Source organism: Diabrotica undecimpunctata, chromosome 7 (genome assembly GCF_040954645.1).
Source record: "Diabrotica undecimpunctata isolate CICGRU chromosome 7, icDiaUnde3, whole genome shotgun sequence".
Classification (NCBI taxonomy): domain Eukaryota; kingdom Metazoa; phylum Arthropoda; class Insecta; order Coleoptera; family Chrysomelidae; genus Diabrotica; species Diabrotica undecimpunctata.
In genome coordinates, this window is record NC_092809.1 from 59,156,950 (window position 1) to 59,178,488 (window position 21,539).

At 32.2% G+C, this 21,539-nt stretch overlaps 1 protein-coding gene across 5 annotated transcripts in view; it reads left to right on the plus strand.

The window, feature by feature from the left end:
- CaMKII (Calcium/calmodulin-dependent protein kinase II) overlaps window positions 1-21,539 on the plus strand; it is a 699,413-nt gene that overhangs the window by 514,043 nt on the left and 163,831 nt on the right. For all 5 annotated transcript variants that reach the window (XM_072537374.1, XM_072537369.1, XM_072537372.1 and 2 more), the window contains exon 10: window positions 13,377-13,466. In XM_072537374.1, the coding sequence (XP_072393475.1) occupies window positions 13,377-13,466 (90 nt within the window). The remainder of the gene's footprint in view (window positions 1-13,376; window positions 13,467-21,539) is intronic.

Below are 21,539 nucleotides of genomic sequence, written 5' to 3' on the forward strand. Positions count from 1 at the left end.
TTTTCTCTCGTTCCTTTTTTTCTGAGAGGGAACTTAAGTAATAACGTCTAAACTGTACTATCCTCTAACCTGATTCAAGAATTAGTATCTTTTGACTAAATAAAGCTAAATATTATATATAAGAGCCGTATAAACTTTTGTTCATAACTGTACAGAATCCCACCTTTTGATTTGAACATAATTAACTGTTAGCATGTTACGTGACTTCCAACACAGAAATGTTGACACATTGAATGACACTATCCACCCCTTTTTCATCAAATTTGAGAGGATCTTGTTTTTGTCAAGATATACGTGACACAAATTCAAAACCAACACGAGATTATGAGTAATTCAATACCTAACAGGGCAACCCTACCTTTTCATAACTCCCCAGGGACTACAGGACCTAATTATTACTGGGGGGTTGGAATCAATAGAGTGGTCAACTTTGCTGAACAATTAACAGGACGTTTTCTACGTCGGGTTTGATTTGTGTGTTGTTTTGTGATGAAAGTTCTACAATATTTCACCGCTGTATACAGAGTGTGGATAATATATGAAACGACCGGTTATTTTGAAAACTGTTTGTTATATCGTTTGATTAGTGGAGGTCTATGATGCAGTCGGTCATTAATTTTACTCCAGTATCAGATCGGCTCTTATTTCTTCAATTACAAACAAACACAAGTAAACTAAATATCATACAGATCTATGCACCTACTGCAGATAAATCCGAGGACGAAATTGAACAATTCTACGAAGAAATCAATCAAGTATTAAAATCGACGAAACCACGAGACATTACCGTAATTCTAGGTGATTTTAACTCAAAAATTGGTAAAGGAAAAAGTGGAAAACATGTAGGAGAATACGGACTCGGCAAAAGAAATGAACGAGGTGACAGACTACTTCAATTCTGCCAGGAGAATAACATGATTGCATCTAATACATTCTTCAACTTACCAAAGAGAAGACTTTATACGTGGAAATCACCCCAGGACAATGGCGAAAGAATAATTCGAAACCAGATTGATTTTTTACTGATAAACGAACGATACAGAAACTCCTTAAAATCCGTTAAAGCTTACCCAGGCGCAGATGTCTCTTCAGACCATAACCCTCTAATAGCGCAAATGAGTATTAAACTAAAAAGATTGGAGCAGAAAAGAAGAGCAAATCAGATAGACGTCAGTCATTTATGTAACCTGGAGGTAAAGGAGAAACTGCAAAAATGTATTAATAATAATCTCAAAATACTTCATGAAAAAGAAACATCTCAGCCAACGAACAACATAGATAAAAAATGGCAAAACGTAAAAATGGCGATAACAGGTCCTGTGAAGAAAATTCTGACTAAAGAAAAACCAAAAATAAAGCAAAGGTGGATGACTGATAAGATCCTTCTTCTCATGGACAATCGGAGAATAATGAAAGGAAAAAACGAACAGAGGTATAAACAAATACAGAAAGAAATCAAAATAGAAATCAGAATAGCAAAAGAAGATTTTTATAAAAGAAAATGTGAAGAAATAGAGCAATTGCAGGCAAAACATGATATTTTTAATGTACATAAAAAAGTGAAAGAACTTGCAGGTACACAAAAACGTAAGCAGCCAAATACCCTGTATAATGTCAACGGAAACATAATAACAGAACTAGAAGAACAGTTGAAGACATGGAAAAACTATATTGAAGAACTCTTTGCAGATGATAGACAACAATCTGAGCTAAGTAACATACAAGGAGACGAAGGTCCAGAAATAACGGAAGAAGAAGTAATGTACGCACTAAAAAGAATGAAAAATGGTAAAGCCCCAGGTCCAGATGAAATACCAACGGAAATCCTTAAACTAATAGAAGAAGACTCGATTCACATTTTAGTTAAACTTTTCAATAGCATTTATACATCAGGACAAATACCACAAGAATGGCTTTTATCCACCTTTGTTACTATACCAAAAAAGATAAATGCCAAACAATGCAGTGATTACCGTACAATCAGTCTGATGAGCCATGTACTGAAAATATTTCTGAAAATTATACACTCTAGAGTACACAGAAAACTGGAAATGGACATCAATAATACCCAGTTTGGATTCAGAAATGGACTTGGAACAAGAGAGGCGTTGTTTGCACTGAACGTTATGTCTCAAAGATGTCTTGACATAAATCAAGATGTATTCATGTGTTTCATAGATTACAACAAGGCCTTTGATAAAGTGCGGCATGATCACCTAATCAGACTCCTGACAGAAAAGAATTTAGATAAACGAGACATCCGACTAATAGCAAATATGTACTACAATCAGAAAGCAGTAGTGAGAGTAGAGAATAATACCACTGAAGAAATTGAAATAAAGCGAGGTGTGAGACAAGGGTGTATACTGTCACCAACCCTGTTTAATCTCTATTCCGAAGACGTAATGAATAGAACACTCTCTGAGCAATCTGTAGGTATTAAAATAAATGGTGTTAGATTAAACAATCTGAGATTTGCCGACGACACCGTTCTGATCGCAGAAACACTTGAAGAGCTACAGACATTGGTAAATAAGATAGCAGACTGCAGCGAAGAATATGGACTATCTTTGAACATAAAGAAAACTAAATTTATGGTAATATCGAAATCAACACAAAATGTTCAAAATTTATATTTACACAATGAAATTATCGATCGAGTTAGCAAATACAAATATTTAGGCACTTTTATAAATGAAGACAACGATAGCTCAGCAGAAATCAAAATAAGAATAGAAAAAGCCAGATCCATATTCACTAAAATGAAGAGAGTGTTCTGCGGAAGAGATTTGAGCCTTGAAATGAAACTTCGCCTGATGAGATGTTACGTACTTTCTGTGCTGTTCTACGGAATGGAGTCATGGACGTTGAAGAAGATTGATACCAAAAAATTAGAGGCATTTGAACTGTGGATGTATCGCAGAATCCTGAGAATATCATGGACCGAGAGAGTCACAAATGTCGAGGTCTTGAGAAGAATGAATAAAGAAAAGGAAGTCATATTTACGATCAAAAAACGAAAACTGCAATACTTGGGACACATTACAAGAGGCGAAAGATATGAACTGCTTCGAATAATTATGCAAGGGAAAATAGCAGGAAAAAGGTCCATAGGAAGAAGACGAAACTCCTGGCTAAAGAATCTACGGGAATGGTATAGCTGTAGCAGCAACGAATTGTTTCGGTCAGCAGTTTCGAAAATACGTATAGCCCTGATGATCGCCAACCTTCGGAACGAAGATGGCACTTGAAGAAGAAGAAGAAGTGGAGTTGTAAAATAATCTCGTATTAAACAAATCTCAAGACTAGGGTGAATGAAGTGAATGAATGAAGACTTTCTTTTTGATCAAACGAGGTCATTAATCTTTTATTATGTTTCAAGTCAATACAAAATGTACCTAATATTTATTAATTATTATTTTGTATATTGTATATTTTATGAGGTATTATAGAGTGGTGTACATTTCTTTTAGCTTGCCTATTGTACAAACAATTAGGTCTAGATTATATGCATAGGTCAGAATTTGTCAGAATTTGTTAAAAATATTTTCTCTGTTGCCTATTCTGGCGTCTCGAATAGCCGTTTCCAGGACTATATTAAAAAGAAGGCACGCCAGCGTATCTTCCCGTCGAAGGCCGATATGTGTTTCAAAAGCTTCTAATTTTTCACCTTGCATTTCTATTTTGCAAACAACTTTTTGCATTGTAGCCCTTACCAGTCTTATTAGTTTCTCGAAAATGTAAAATTCGTCCATGGCTTCATACAATTTGCTTCGTAGGACACTATCAGCTTCTTCTTGTAGTGCCCATCCGTTTCGGATGTTGGCGACCATCATGACAATCTGTATTTTGCATACTACTGCTCTAAAAAAATTTGTGGTTGTTGTTTTGAACCACGAACTTTCTGGCATTATCCAGAGATTTATAGAATTATATTTTGTTCGTTTGATTTTGCCTTTCTTACTTTTCAATTTTTACCAATATTCCATTTTACAAGACCATCTTTTTCCTTCTGTTCAAGTACTTCTCTCTTGGCCTTTATATTTTTTTTGTTTTTCCAGAGTTCTTCTTTGCTGCAAAAGTTTATATGCATCATTTTTTCTCCGGGTAACGTCCTCATACTCAGCATCGAACAAATCGTTGCGTAGTTCTTTCGTTCTTTCAAGTCCTTGAATATTATTTGCTGCATCTTTATCAGCTCATATTCTTGATCGTTTTTCACTGTTCACTTGTTAGATCCTCAATAATTATGTTTTTATTTTCGAGAAAGTGAAACCTTTCTATTGTTTACGGATTTTTGAGGAGTTTAATATTGTGGTAAGTTGTTTTGGTGCTTCTCTCCTTCTTAGCATTATTTGAGATTCTAGCTCCAATCTTTGCGCCAACTAGAAAGTGGTCTGAATCAATCTTGGCTCCTCGGTAGGTGCGGACATTTATTACGTTGGAAAAGTGGCTAGCATCCATAAGCACTTGATCAATTTGGCTATTTTTTAAACCATCGGTTAAGTTAAGTAAGTAATCATATGTTTTTTTGTGCGGAAAATATATTTCTCCCACGACCATGTTTTATTGGCTGCAAAAACTGATCACTCGGTTCCTATTAGAATTGGTGATATTGTGAAGACTATGCTTACCAATGTGGGGTAGATATATTTCCTCCCTTCTGATTTTTGCATTCAGTTCTCCGACTACTATCTTAAAGGCATTAACAAATAAAGAACATATTGCTACTGGCACTTCATAACTATTTTTACAGTCGCAATTGAACATTGGACGGTCATTATTTTGAAACGGCGAAACAAAGTCGCACAATGATCTAGTACAACACAGTACTAGAGTGTCACAAGAGCTTTTAAATTAGTCATTGCTTGTCATATTATCTCATTTAAAATAATTTACAAAATGACGCACGTTTGCTATTTTGAAAGGTTACATAACCACGTGTTGGATTAATTATTAAGAAATTTGTTAAGTTTTATGACACAAAAAATATTGGGGTTGTGCGGACCTTAGACGCTTACTCTACATGTCTACTGGTTGAATTTTAGAGACTTTATGATGTCTTTACTATGTAAACTATATTGTTTACCTATATCAATCATGTTGAATATATTATTTGAGTTTATATGCTTTTATAGTATATAGCATAGTAATTTAAGACATTTAGGAGTTTATTTATACTCCATCTTCAGGAGTACATACTCAAATTATGTGCTACTATAAATAAAGAATATTATTAAACGATATATGTAAGGTTTTCAACATTATAACAAACTTATTTACATTTTATGCAAAGAATGTAAGAATACTATAATAATTCTTGAACCAAAAAGCATGTTGCCAAATTTTATATGTGAGGTTACGGTGTGAGTGTGACTACCGCTTCATGCATGTCCTCTTTTTTTCTTTCATATTTATAACTACATCACTACATATAAGAAATAAATCACTCCTTCATCCCTTCAGGCACCACACTTCATTTAAAGCTTATTTTTTACAGTGCAGTACCATTTTTATGGCTAAATACAATAAAAATCATCTCATTTGAATGTAATAAATCACAGTTTAAATCGCCATATCAAATCTGCGAAGAGATCACTTACAACTTTTTTGATTTGTTTTTTTTTGTGAACTATACAATGTTTTAAAATAAATAATGTTGTTATGTCTGTTGAATAGTTTAAATTGTTTTATGGATACGGTAAGTAATTATTTATAATGCGGCTTATTTTCCTTGGAGAAAATAATTTCCTGAGTGATACTTTGTTACAAATTCAAATACAGTCAATAGTCTTTACCAAGATAGCAGCTGCTTAAATTTAGAAATTTTGATCATTAGTAATTGTTTGTACTATACAATTCAGTTTATCTTTTGTATTATAATAGTATAGAATATATAGTTTCAAGTAACACTGAAAATAACTAAAAATAACAAACCTATGTTTTAATCTTTTCTTAGCCTGTCAAAAATTAATAAACTACTTCTGTTTGAAGATGTATTTTTATCATATTATTGCCCTCAATTTGAACGGAGGTACTCAGATTTCAAAATAAGTTTGCAGTCCCATTTTTTTGAGGCACTTGACGTAAGCTTATGGTACTGTCCTTTTGTTCTCTTTTTTTAAGTTAGCCCTTTTGTCCGTTTTAATTGCAAATATTTGGTGAATATTTATTTAAATTTTCGACATTATGTACTAAAGTATACAAATATATTTTTAGGGCATTTTTAAAACAAGGCGAAGAATGTCGCTATCATATGTACATTTTGAATGGTTATACATACTAGTACTTTTGTGTTCTTTTTTTTTTAATAAATAATTTTTATTATAATTGACCATCTAGATACAATAACAACTACCAACATCAATTTTGCTCTTTCTTTAACGCGGGAATCATCAAAAGACATCATTTGACCCGTTCCGGATAATAGTCTGGAATTTCCACCAAAAACTTCCACCCTTTAAAGGATGTGTCATGGTAAAATGTACCACGCTCATTTTCTATCTATCCCAATTTTTTGATTACTCTACTAAGAAAACATTATTTTAGCAACAATGAACTCGTCAACAGCAACTGCCAGAATACAAAATGAAACTTTTTAATAGTCAAATAATGAAACAAGGAGACTGGTTGCCACCGACACTACTCCACCTGACTTTCGAATATGTGATTTTGAATATGTGAATGTAGGAAGAGCTAATCTCCTACAACAAATCAACACAGATATTGCCACCTATGCCTAACACAGACTAGGGAAATTGATGCAAAATTTAAATAGAGAACACTATTGAAATTGTAGAAAGTTTCATATATCTGGGAGTTACATTAAGCACAAATGGAACAGAAAAACCATAAATTCACAGAAGAATAGTTAAGGGAAACAAAGCTGATGTGTTTCGCTTCAAAACACATACTGAAGATTTCACATACTTTTTCTTTTTATTATGCCGTCTTCTAACGAAGGTTGCGATCACTCCTTTAAACGCTTTCCTATCTTTTGCAACATTAAATATCTGTTCAACACCGAGGTTAGTCTAATCTCTGACATTCCTCAGCCAAGATTTCTTCTTTCTTTCCTAGCCTTTTCTTACCTCTACTCTTCCTTGCATGATGACGTGTAGAAGAGAGTATTTATCGTTTCAAAGTATGTGGCCTAGATACGATGTTTTTTTTTATTCTAATTGTGTTCATAAGCTTTCTGCAATGCCCAATTCGTCTTAACACTTTTTCATTTGATATTTTTGCAGTCCAAGGAATTTTAAGTTTTCGCCTATATTATAGCCACATTTCGAATGCCTCCAATTTTTTTCGCCTCCAAGTTCAAGCTTCTACCCCATATAGCAGTTGCGATCACACATAACATTCGATGAACTTAATCTCATAACCATACTCAATTTCTTATTTGTAGACATTAAAATGCATTTTCTAAATCCTTTCCGAGCTATTTAAATTCTGACCTTTATCTCCTCATCTTGATCTAACTGTGAGTTTATAATTGCTTCGAGATATTTATAGTTGTCGACCCTCTCTATCGGTTTACCCTCGAATGTCAGATGTATGTTGTCGACAGTGGTTTTCGAGATCCCCATGTATTTGGTTTCGTTCTCCTTCAGTTTTTTCCTATAGTGCCTCCAGAAAAATTAGTTGGGAGTACACATTAAATAATTGTGGCGACAGCAGGCATCCCCGTCTGACTCCTCTTTGATTTCTACTTGGTTTGTCTCCCTATCTTCTACTCTTACGACCGCTGTTTGATTCTAGTGTAGATTTTTGATTATATTCATATCCTTGGGATTCAGGTGCATGTGTTCCAATGTATATATATGCATTTCTTTTACGCGGTCGTTCGATTCTTCTGCCGATTGGTGTCTTATCTCTTTATATTTTGACGACACGGGTCTTCCCTATTCTGCTTATGTGGTTATTCCATTCTTTTCTCTATTTAGTGTCCATTCATTTATACACTGTACGTTACATTTTCTTCTATTGCCAGTTTACCGAAATTCTTTTATTTAAGTTTTTTTTATTAGTAAATATGAAATTAACAAAATTTTTTATGATGTATGGAATAATTTTTGCAGCTTAATTATATATTTTATATTGATTACTATTTAGTTAATTGCTTGATAATCAAAAACTACTGACAACAAAATATTGGAACAATTTTTGCTTTTCCCCACGTTTCTTAAATTTTATCAGCCTGGCGCAAAGAAAGCTTTGAAATCAAACTTACGAGTAGGTAGTGTTTTGTCAACAGTAATTGTCACGCGTCGTTTGAGTATGAATAAAGAATAAAAATGGCACGTGGAAAACATATTGATCCAAAAGTTCGAGAAATTATTATTCATCAGTACCATGAAGGGAAAACAATGCGTGAAATTTCCAGTGAATTGACTATAGTAACCACTACTGCTGTGTTTAATATAGTTAAGAAATATGGTGAAACTGCCAGTATTTATGTTTGCGGCAAAAGTTCAAGCCGTCCAAAAGCTGTTTCTCAGAGGAGTGTAAAGCATTTAATTAGAATACGTAAGTCGGGAAGAAGAAATACACTACGAGAAGTAACTGCTAGAAGAAATAGAGAAACTGGGATTATTGTTTCCAGAAAATCATGTCGCAAATATATCCACAAAAGCGGTCTTAGTTTTTATAAGGTATGTTTTATAGGTTCCTCCTTGCGATTAAAATTTTCTTTCATCAAATCAAAACTTTCGTGAACCAAACATAACTGAGACAAAGCTATCTATAGCGACGAAAACAAATTTGATGTCTGTGTGGAAGATTATCAAAAGCGTGTGATTCGAGAAAAAACAGAAGCATTCCATAAGGATTGTCCGAAAAAACTGTAAAGTTTCCACAGGGCATTATGGTGTGGGGTTGTTTATTGAGGCCATAGTAAACGCAACCAAATATCAAGATATCCTTGAATATTCGTTTCTATAAAGTGCGGCAAAGGTATATCCATCCGGAGATTTTATCTTTCAGCAGGACGGAGCCTCATGTGAAGGCCTAGTTGATACAATCTCTAATAGAGTTCAGGCTGTTATTCAAGTTAAAGGCGACATTACGCCTTAATAGCTTCTATTTTAATTTATTAAAAACCTCTTGTTCCAATATTTAGTTGTCAGCATTTTTTGGCTATTAAATAATTAATTTAATAGTAATCAACATAAAATATATAATTAACGTGTAAAAATAATTCCATACATCATAAAAAGTGTTGTTAATTTCATATTTACAATTAAAAAAAATTAAAATAAAAGATTTTCGGTAAACTGGTATTTTATTCGCAAAATAACTCTGCTTGTTCCAACATACAGTTGTTAGGGCTCGTAATTCTTCTCAGTTTAATGTAATACCAGTTTAAATACTAGAAAAATATCATCAGACCAATAGTATGTTATGGTTGCGAGACATGGGTGATGACAGAAAATACAAAAAGAAAGCTGGAAGTCTTTGAAAGAAAAGTCCCAACATATTTGGACCTGTTAACGAAAACGCTTTCAGAATACTTAAGTATCCAACTGAGTTTTACAAATCCTGTTGTCGGTCTTGGTTTTGTATTTATTTCCGTACTGTGGTTCTCTTTGTTAAGTTACAGAAATTGATCTAGGTAGATATAGACTTGGACTTGTTCTATGTCATTGAAATTTATAGTTATAACATCTGGGGTCGTCTGTGTTATTCATGGTGTTGGTTTCTATCATATTCATTTTTACGTCGTATTAGACGTATTGGAAGCAGGAGTTTCTTTATCATAGTTTGTAGTTCCTTGAATGTGCTGGCTATAATCACGATGCCGTCAGCGAATTTAGGAGGTTTAACTTGTCGCTGTTAACGTTGATGATGTATGTTGACCAATGTCGCCATGTCGAATTCCCTTCTTAATGGAAATTTGATTTGTATTTTCGTCTAGTTATCCTATTCGATCGTTTCGTTTTCATATATATTATGTATTAGTTGTCTACATCTCGAATCGATTTTAATGGCTTGTTCAATGGCCCACATCTCGATACTATCAAATCCCTTTTCATAGTCTACGAAGGCAAGATGTCGAGTAGTTGATATTCATTTGCCTTCTAATTGTTAATAATGATTCAAAATGGTATATACAGCCATGAAAATATTATCTAGAATAACATATTTTTGTTTGTGTATGATAAAAATGTCCCTTATTTGTCATGTATGCTAAACCGTTCTTTCTTATCCAGATTTTTTTTTTGAAAAATCTTCAGTATAATCATCACTTAGTTACCATAAATTTGTGATCTATTTAGTATTGATTACTGTGTCTTTGGCCATTTGTCTAATACAAGTATATGCACTCGTTATGAATCGCAATAAATAGAAGAGATATGGCTTGGCTTCAAACGTATGTATGATGTGCGTTGTCAAGAAAAGTTTATTTTTCCCATGCCTTGATACTAATGTAATAATCGAAGGAAAGATGAGTCGAATTTTTATCGTAATTGAAGCAATCTTCTTCTTTGGGTGCCGTGCCCGTATTCAGACGTTGGCCGTAATCATGTTTACAATTTCCTGAAACCTTTCTCTGTCGGCTGCTGTGCGAAATAATTCTTCTACTGTGGAATCACACCATTGTCTAATATTACGCAGCCATGAAAGTTTCTTTCGACCAATCCATCTCTTTCCTTCCACTTTTCCTTGTATTATAAGGCGAAGTAGATGGTATTTGGGTCCTCTAATTATATGGCCGAAGTATTCTGTTTCTCTCCTCTTTATGGTGTTTATGAGCAGACGTTCTGAATTGATCATTTGAAGAACATCTTCATTGGAAGTGCGCGAAACCCACGATATCTTTAGGATTCGTCTATAGCACCACAATTCGAATGCTTCTAACTTGTTTAGCATTATGGTTTTTTAACGTCCATAGGATGGACCACACATAACATTTCAGGACCTTCTTACGAATATTCATCGACAGGTTTCTGTTGCATAAAACTGATTTCCAGGTCATAAAAGCCTTACGTGATATTTCGATCCTGGTTATTATCATTTCATCAGAGTCACAATTTACATTTAACCAGCTGCCAAGGTATTTGAAATGATTTACCTTTTCGATCTCCTCTCCATTAAGAGAAATCAGACCTTGATCTATATTGATCTTTCCAACTGCCATCCACTTTGTCTTTGAAATGTTGATTTTTGGGCCTCTCCGATAACTTGCTTCACTGACTAGATTCAGTAATGTTTGGAGATCTTGTAAATTTTCTGCAAGAATGGCTGTATCGTAAGCGTATCTAATATTGTTGATTACTTCTCCACCTAGTCTTACTCCCTCTTGTCTGTCATCCAAAGCCTCCCTAAAGATTTCTTTAGAGTACAGATTAAAAAGAGTGGGTGACAAAACACAACCCTGTCGTACTCCACGTTTGATGGATATTTTTTCAGTCGGACTGTCTTCAATTTGGATAGAGGCTACTTGATTGTAATATAAGTATTTAATTGCGGCAATAGATGCATATAAAATAAATCATTCACTAAAATGGTATATATATGCTGACTAAGTGATTTTGAAATAAAAAGAATGCATCGTTACTCCCTGTATTCAGTCTTGACCCCCGGATGGTGTCTAGTGATTATCGTGATGTCGAGCATTTTCTGTCTCCAAAAATCTCTGTCTCTCATTAGTAATACTTTAATAATAACTAATTAAAAACTTAAGATCAAACGTAGACTAGTGGTCTTGACTTCACGAAAAATGTTCTTAATCAAGTGGTTTCTTTACTCTTTCCACTTGACTGAGGCGGACATCATTGGCCATTAACATTCTTTGATTTTTAATCCTGGATAAAATATGTTTATAAATTTGGTTTGCGCCATTTTTTATCGGTGTAAAAAGTTACAAAGCTCTTTCGCTGATTGTTTTATTAAATGTATTTTAAAGATTTTTCGTCAACCGATATGTAGGCAGGTGATTTTTCTTCTTTTTTTTATAGCCCTTTTTCTATCCGAATTGTCGAATAAAGGCCTCTCCCATTTCTCGCCATTCATCCCTGTTGTGTGCTAGGCGTTTCCACATTGGTCCTACGACTCTTTTGATATCGTCGCTCCAGCGCATTTGAGGTCTTCCTCTTGGTCTCTTCGCATCGTACGGTCGCCAGTTTCCGACTTCTTTGTTCCATCTACCATCTTCGAGACGTTCGTTGTGTCCAGCCCATTTTCATTTTAATTTAGCTGCTTGTTTTGCGGCGTCCTTTATTTTTGTTTTGTTCCGGATTGCTTCGTTCGTTTGCCGATCTATTAGTGAGATACCAAGCATCTGTCGTTCGATGGCTCGCTGAGTTTTGTTCTTTTTTGTGAATGTCCAGGTTTGAGCTCCGTAAGTGAGAACGGGAAGGATACAAGAATCGAACACTTTGGTTCGAAGGTTTTGGGGTATCTTTTTGTCTCTCAGTATGTATGAGAGTTTTTCAAATGCGGCTCATCCCATTCTTACTCGTCTGCTTATTTCGGTAGTTTGGTTTTCTTTCTTTACCTTGATATTCTGACCCAGATATATGTATTCTTCTACATGTTCCACTTTTGTTCCTTGGAGGGTTATCGTCGGTTGATCATCTTTATTCGACATTAGCTTAGTTTTACTCAGATTTATTTTTTTTTTTTATTTTCATTCAGATTCATTTTCATTCAGGTGATATTTCTACTTTGTTACATTTACTATTATTTGATCTGATTTACTAGGTAATATCTCGTGATTTAACACTTTCAGCTGTAAATAAACCTTTTTTTTTATTTCTTGTTTTTTGGCAACAAAATAAATAAATTCTTGCCGTATATTCAACGTAATCTCGAATCAATGGAATCTGTGTCGCCCATTTTTTGCTGTAACTCATGTAGTCAAAAGTTTCGGTATCATGTAAAGACAAATGGCCTAAAATATTTTTAATAAAATTTTTCCATTTATCATTTTAATTCTTTTAAAAACTGTGGTGTAATTGACTCTTACTTAGTTGTTCTCTTGTTGTTTTCGGAGACACCAGATCTAATAGGTTCTCGTCTATTAGTTGCTATTTTTTAATTATTTCTTTAAATCTAATTTACACTTTATTGCACCCCAATACTAGGATATGACGTACAAAGAGTTATCTTTAGTATAATAAATACAAAACTCGATCACTTGTGTAACAAAGCCTCGAACAATTATAAATTCCAAATGATCCAGACATTAATTAATAAATTTTTACTGGCTGTCCTAATTTAAAAGTATAAAAAAGTACAAATAAGACTTTAAAACATTGTATTGTTCTTCCTTTTTCTTTAAACTGAATTGGCTTTATTTTATTTTGAAATTTTTTGGATTTTCGTTCTCTTTGTACACTTTCTAGAATCTAATGTTATAATTTCGCTTATAGGTAGAAGTATAATCGTTAAGAAGGGAGAGGGATCTCAGGTGAAGGAGTCAACGGACAGCTCGACAACATTAGAAGATGACGATATTAAAGGTGAGTTTTTATATATAAATATTACGCTATAAGGCAGTTTTATTTTCCCCAGTTGTGTAAAATAGAGCACTTTTAAAGTATTTGTTGTGAAAAGAATATTTTTTAATAAAATTTTTTCAATAACTTTCAAATGGGTAACTTTCTCATGTATATCTTATTACAATTAACAATATTAAAGTTCGTGGTATTTGTTTTTCTATATTTCTGAATATTTATCCATTATATACACAGATTTGCAGTATTTCAATCGTAAAAAGCATCACATAGTAAATTCACCTTAAGTATTCATAGTAAAATTTACTATAACCTATTTATAAACAATTTCCAAACATCGAGAAGTGTAGGTTTTCACTGCCTTTGTTTTGTAAAGAGGCACTGTTATCGGGGTTTATATGCCAGGTTCCGAAATTTATTTGATGTTTCGTCTGTAACTACTACAGAAACTATCAAGCGTAGTGCGGGAGAACATATAAACCCCGATAAGTCTTTGTTGTTATACTTCACTACTGGCAACCTTCTAAATTATGCCTTAGATTTAGATAGATTCTCTAATATTAGAATAAGCGCTGTCTTAAATATGCCCCATGTTGGGCACCAATGAAGTAACGTGTATATGACACGCTGACGCTGGCACTCCCTAAAAAGTTATTTATATTAATATATTACTATAACATGTTAAGTCCTGCTCGTAATTCTCCACAGAAAGTTGGACTATTTACTCACCTGGTATATATTATATATTGTATTTCGAATTGCAGTTTTATTGCCCTTAAGTAAATCAGTAGTGTTCGATTTTAAACGGAGTCTGCTTTTTCCCAAAGAACATAAAACACGATTTTTTTTCTTTTTTTTTGTACGTTGTATACTGTTTTTTTCGATAATTTAAGAGCAGCTGCTACCCTCTAAAACAAAGTTAAAATATTATTATTACTAATAATTGAAATTGAAAAAAACCAAAAATAAAAAGTTGCTAATTATAAATATTTTCTTATGTAATAAAGTTGGCAAATAAATAATAATATATACATCCTTGTCATCATTAAAGCTTTATAATAGGGCACATTTGAAAATTGTACTTTTTGTACCTCTTGAACAGACGACAACGGTTCCAACGGTCCCTCATTCCTTTTCTAATTCAAAGTACTTGGATGAACTTAAAACGAGTTGTTGTGCTTGTCAGGTAAGAGTTTTTCTAGGCATAACCTAATAAAAACCAATAAAATATTTTCTTTTTGTCACTTCTTTCACTTTTGCGGAAACTTAAACAAAACCATTCCGTAACTGTGTTAATGGGGTTAACTTCGTATGTAAATTAATGGCAAAATAAAACACACTTATCATAACATTTCAAACTCCAATCTCTGCATCACCTCCGTCTTTTGCATCTTCGAACCATAACCTGCAGTTACAGGTTGTGTGTCGGCCGACTCCTCTGCATTTTTTCCTAATATGCATGTTGCCAGTTCAGTTTTCAGTGAGAATAACTGTAATTATTTTGATTCAGTTTTCTAAAGCTATAATATTATTTTTTCATAGCTAGCAGAACGTTTTAATAAATAACGTTTGTACTTTTCTTTGGTCTAAAATATTTTCTCGGTACGCTCAACTCGGTTCCTTTTTCTATTTCCGGAAATCTTTTACTGTGTGGCTTTTTGGTATCCCGCAGAAAAGTGGCACTTAAAACTTAATTATTTATTAGATTTTGTGTTTCAGACCAGACTAATAAAATAGTTAGCTCGTACTATATTAAACTATACTAAAATTTGCCTAATTTTAGCTACAGACAGTGCAAAAAATAATGTATGTATATACTGAGCAAGTAAAGTGCTTTAATCCTTTGAACCGTTGTTGTTTTCGAGCAGCGCCTCTTACACAAACACAAACAAACTGTATTTGTGGGAATAAACTAGTCACTTTAGTGTCTACTATTAATTTCTTGCTGGTGAAGTTCATGAAATAGCTCGCGAACCTTCGTTTCGAAGGGCTGTAAGTTTAGAAAAATTGGATGAATTTTATAGCTATAAGTTTCAATATAAAGTTTAGATTTTCATTCAAAATTTGTGCAAATTTTACTTCTTAATGTTTATAAACAATAAAGATATGGTTTTTTTAAAAATAGTCCCTAACTTCGTTCCTATTGGTCATAGAAGATTTTTTTTAAATGTGAGTTTTTTTACCAGCCATCCAATGGTTGTACGTGCAAGTCTTTAGCTTAAAAAATATAGATGTTATTACAATCGTTTCTAAGTAAAAAACATATCCCTTTTTCAATTTATTTTGTAAATAATTTCGATGAAAACGCAATATGTATTTAACTTCTGAGGAAGTCTTAAATAACCTTATGAAATTTGCTAAATGTGTCTAGCATCATTAGTAGAGCAAGTTCAATAGTTTAAATATTTAGCCTCAGAGATAAATAAATTAAATAACTTTTAAACTATTTGACCGATAGGGGAAAATTTTGCACAAATTCAGAAGATGGTAATTCCTAGATGTTCAAATGTATTAATATACTCGGTTCGCTATCTTCAGTCCGAACTGACTAGTGAATTTAGTAATTATTTTTTTGCGAAGTTAGTTACTTTTTGACAGACTCGAAGTGGCTGGAAATTACTATACAACCAAACACACGTACTTATAGCCAATATTAATAGTAAACAAACTAAATCGTATATAAAATAGAACTTTACAAACTACCGACAATCAATATTTATTTATTTGCACCATATATAATAAATAGTCATGTTAAATTATAACAACTAAAATATATCTTTTAAATATACAGGGATGAGTGCCTTAAGAACCGGCAAAATAACGCAAAAGATAGAAAACATAATACATTGTGAAATAAAAAGAGATGAAAGAAGTAGAGGTGAGAAATTATCGATATAAACCTATAATTTACTTTACATTACATTAGAATTATCGAAAATTTCCCACCTTTAGACGTTAGCTTATGAGCTGGTTGACTTCAGTCATAGTAATACGTATCACGTAATGTAAGTAAAAACAGTTTAAGTAGGAGTATTTTTTTATTAAAAATTAAAGTATTGATCAATAATAAACTATGATTTGAGACGTCGCATACACTCTTCTCAATACATAATTATCATAGCTTGTTATTCTGTATTCGTGAACACAGAATTAATTATCAAATTACTACTAATTAAACTGTTTATTTACATTTGCTTTATTGCCTTCAATTAGTTTTTACTTTATGCGAAATTTAAAAAATGTTAATGTTCGACGTCATACTTGTAATATTATGACTGAAGTCAACTAGCTCATAAGTTAACGTCTAAAGGTGGGAAACTATCGATAGTCCTAATATAATGTAATGTAAATTAGAGGTTTCTATCGATAGTTTCCCACCTCTACTACTTTCATCTCTTTTTATTTCACAACGTATTATGTTTTCTATCTTTTGCGTTATTTTGCCGGTTCTTAAGGCACTCATCACTGTATACTACCCAAAATGTTATGGGTTTAGTATACACTTCCACTTTTTAGAATAATTCTTCTTTTTTCAAAGAAAGAAGTCTGCAATAGTAGTATACTTGTGCTATTAATACTGAGAAGTAGGAATTGTTGTGTTGTAGGTTTCTGACAATGAATCTGTCAAAATATGCCCAAGCTAAGCGAATGGAGTATAACATTTTATTTTGTTAATAAAAAAATTAATAAAATTTATAAATTATTGCAAAAAAACTGTTTTTTGCAAATGTCTTCGTAAATTATTTATCAATTTTAATTTAAAAAACGGGAAAATAAAGATATTCTTGATATAAAAAATATTGTTTATGTAAATATTAGGGAAAAAACTTAAATAGGGAAAGGGACCATAAATTATTGTTTAAAAAAAAGCAGGGTAAAAATACAAGTACTTTTTCATCTATTCGTCATCTAGTAACCCCCACCTATGTCTTAAAAGATTCAGATACCTGCGAAAAAATTTTCGACTTTTTTTTAACCAGATTGGGCTAATACGTCTTTACACGGAATTTTTATCAGCTATCGTTCATATACCTTGTAGAACCTTCAAAAACCTTTACAAGATTTTTCAGATTTTTTTCCTTTACTGTCCTATTTCTACACCTAGCAAAATCAGTTTGAAATTGTTTAATATATTGTTTATAAAAATTCTTGCAAAAAATCATGGATAATATTATTTGATATGTGATGCTTTTTACGAATTATACGAAATACTTTTTGTTTTTAACATGAAATAAAATAATGACCCCTATAAAATAACAATAAAAAATGATTTTATACAAATGATTAATAAATGTGAGGTATTTGATGCATTTTATTTTAATTAAAATTAAACTAATATTTTGAAAGAACTTTACCGATTATTTGTTCAAAGAAGTATTTTATAAATTACTCTGTATACGGTTTAACCATATTTTTGGAAATTGTGTTCTCATGTCCTTCTTACTCTTGGAACTCCTAGTCCTAGTAAGAAGGACATTCTGAGCCTAAAATTAAGACAATTTATATACCTATTACTTAAAAAAAAGTTATTCGCTGAATCTCTATAACTGATATATACAGAGTGGCTTAATTAACAGCTTACTTGGAATATCTTATCAATAGAAGAGATTTTGAAGTATAATGTCAAAACACGAGGATTCTGCCTTCGAAGGTGATATATTAAATACAAAGTTGGTTCACATGAGCATAATTTTAATGATTTGCTTCCCTTTATAAACATATTGAAATTGTTTTGTCCTAACCTAAAATTAATTTAACAATCTTACAATCTATAAAATTACACATACAGGGTGAGTTTTTAGTACGACGTTGGTCGATAATTACATTATGGCACAGAATATCGAAAAAAACGACATTTAGAAAAAATACAGCCAATGATACTCCAGATTTGGATAATATCTTGAACTCATTATGGTAATTAAAACTTCGTGGTAAAGCAAACATATTTTTTTTAAAGGACACACTGTATATTTTTTCATATTTAGATTCCTCTCATAATAAATGTTTAATCTTTATTTCGAAATCGCTACGAAATAACACACTGTATATGAAGAAAAAATAAACAAATAAGTATTTATTTTACATAATAAGGTAAACAATATGTTCTAGTTTTCAAATTAAGTTTAACAGAAATTAACGAATATTCGTATACAGGGTGAACTACAAAATAATACAATGTTATCTTATTTTTTTTAAGGTACAACCCTATATTTCATTTTTTCAAAAGATTTATTTTAGGCCAAAAAAAATCTAAAAAATAAAGCAACCGCATATGCTTGAAACATTTGCTTTTCATACGGTGGTGGAAAATAACTACAATATTAAATAGAAAATAGCAAATTGGCGAGGATAAAATAAAGATAAGTATTATGAAATGAATTAGTTAAATTATATTAAATATTTTTTATTTAGCGTATGGACTTTCACAGTACGATAAATATACAAATACAATAATATATACATATATATTAAATATATTATTTAAACACTAAAGATAGAATGAATGACACTAAATATTAATGTCCAATTTACATAGCCATTTATGACAGAAATTTAGATTATGACAGAATGTTTTGTTAATAGAAAGTTAAATGAAGAATTAAACGGCAACTATTTTTAAAATAATAATATTAAACTGAAAGATAAAGATAATATGTAGATGAACAAAATCAAAAGAAATTAAAATGAAATAATTATTTAAAGAAAAATATCAAACATGTGACATTTATAATGTTACAAGGTGGACATTCTGTTACACAAGACTAAGTTATTTCTACTTACAAAAATTGAATGTATTCCCCAAATTTGAAGAAAATTAAAAATATCGCGGGAAGGAATGAGTTTAGGTATAAGGAATGATTTATAATAATGAAACAGGTAAATGAAATATTTTGAAAAAATAAAATAGGGTTGTACATTTAAAAAATAAAAGGAAATCGTTATTTTTTCTTGTTGTTCACCCTGTATACGAATATTCGTCAATAATTTATGTGAAACCTAATTTAAAAACATATTATTTATCTTATTATGTAAAATGAATAATTGTTTATGTATTCCTTCCTTAAATACAGGGTGTTTATTTCATAGCGATGTCTAAATTAAAACAGTTATAACTTCCTGTATAGTAGTGTGAAACTTCATATTGTAAGAGCAGGGATTATGAAAAGAATCTAAATACGAGAAAATATACAGGGTGTCCTATTTAAAATATTATTTATTTGCTTTGCCACGTAGTTATTAATTAGCCTGTAGAATTCGGTATATTTTCCAAGCCTGGAGAATAATATTACCTGCATTTCTAAATTTCTAAATAATTATTTTGGATATTCTGTACAATATTATTGAATTATCCATCAATGTAACACTAAAATGTCACCCCGTATGTGTCTATAAAGTAAATAAATAAAACTTGCAGTAATCGATATAAAATATTGTAAAATACTAATACTTACATACACGGTAAAAACAAGAGTTAATGCAAAGATATTAAACTGAATGGAGAGAGAACTGTAAACTTTAAAACATGTAGGAACAGATACGAAACATTTCCACCCCTTCTCCAGTGGAGGCATATCAGAGGCTTTAAAGAGGTTAACTCAGGAAACGTGCCAGAATTTCATAATATTTGCCTTGAAATTGTGATAAATTGTGGAAACTACAGGGTGTTTCACGACAAGCTTACACAAAATTTACTCATTATCTTTTTATAAGCGGAGGTCCAAAAAAGACTTAAAACTTCAGCTGCATTTATTGGTCTTGCAGCTGTTTGCGATACAGTATGGTGAGAGGGTCTTATATACAAAGTCTCCATACGATTCCCTGTAAACCAATTTCACGGCTAATGAGTAGCATGCTCGACGACCAAGTGTTTCAAGTAGTAATGGATACTAAGAGACAGAAAAACTTAAGAATGGCCTACCATAAGGATCAGTGCTCTTTTCACTACTATTTAGCTTATACTTAGCAGATAGGCCGGAATTACAATCAAGAAAGTTAGGGTAAGCCAACGACTGGATTCTTACTACCAGAAGCAAAACAATAGAAAGATGTGAAGACATTATTACGCCAGATCTAAATACACATACCAAATATTTCAACAAGTAAAAACTTAAAAAAAGAAACTCAACATACAGTTCGAAAATGCCACTAGTATCCACAACAAAACTTATCTGGCAGTAACATATTTAAAAAATCGTTTAACAAAAACTGCCCCAAAAACTAAATACAAGAAACACCATTGTACAAAAGGTCTGCGGTAGTACCTGGGAAGCATCGACTTCCACTTACCGCTCTACTACCACGGCCGTTGTTTTCTCGACTGCTAAATATTGTGCTCCAATAATTGGGCAACATAATAAGGATGATAACTGGGGCAATTAAATCAATTGCCAACCAATAGCTCCCAGTGTTAAGTGACATTCCGCCTCCACATCTACGACGAGGTGACGCACTTATACGCGAATATAAAAAGATCCTAAACAATGAAAATATTCCAATCCACCAAGATATTGAGGATGCTGGAGGTACCCGACTCCGTTCTGGAAGGCGCATTCAAATAAGACCATTTCTTGCTTTACACACATCCCACCGGGGTTTGATAGTTAATGCAACACATGGTCTATCCTAAATATGGTCTGAAACAGATATGAAAGATTTGCGTACATGTTAATTACAAACAGTCTCCTTAATATGACTAAGGGGAAAAGCACACCATCGACCATTTAATATCTTTGGAGAGTTTGCCACCTTTATAGCCTACCTAAATAGCTTTTATTAAAGGTATTTCAGGTGGACTGTTCTAATTGGGCCGCCCTTTATAATAAGTGGAAATGTTCTTCTCTTTTGCCTCTTTAACGCGTCCTCCTTATCATTTTTGTTCGTCACTTAATTGTTAATCTTACCAAATATGTCGTTATATAATCTTAGAAAATATCTAGTATAAAGAATGATCTTTTTCATTCAAATGCGGGTTTTATTGGAAACATTATAGTGCAAAATAAAGTTATAATGCATCAAATACAGCACTTTTAAAATAATAACTTAACATACAAATGACATTCAACAAACGAAATATATTTT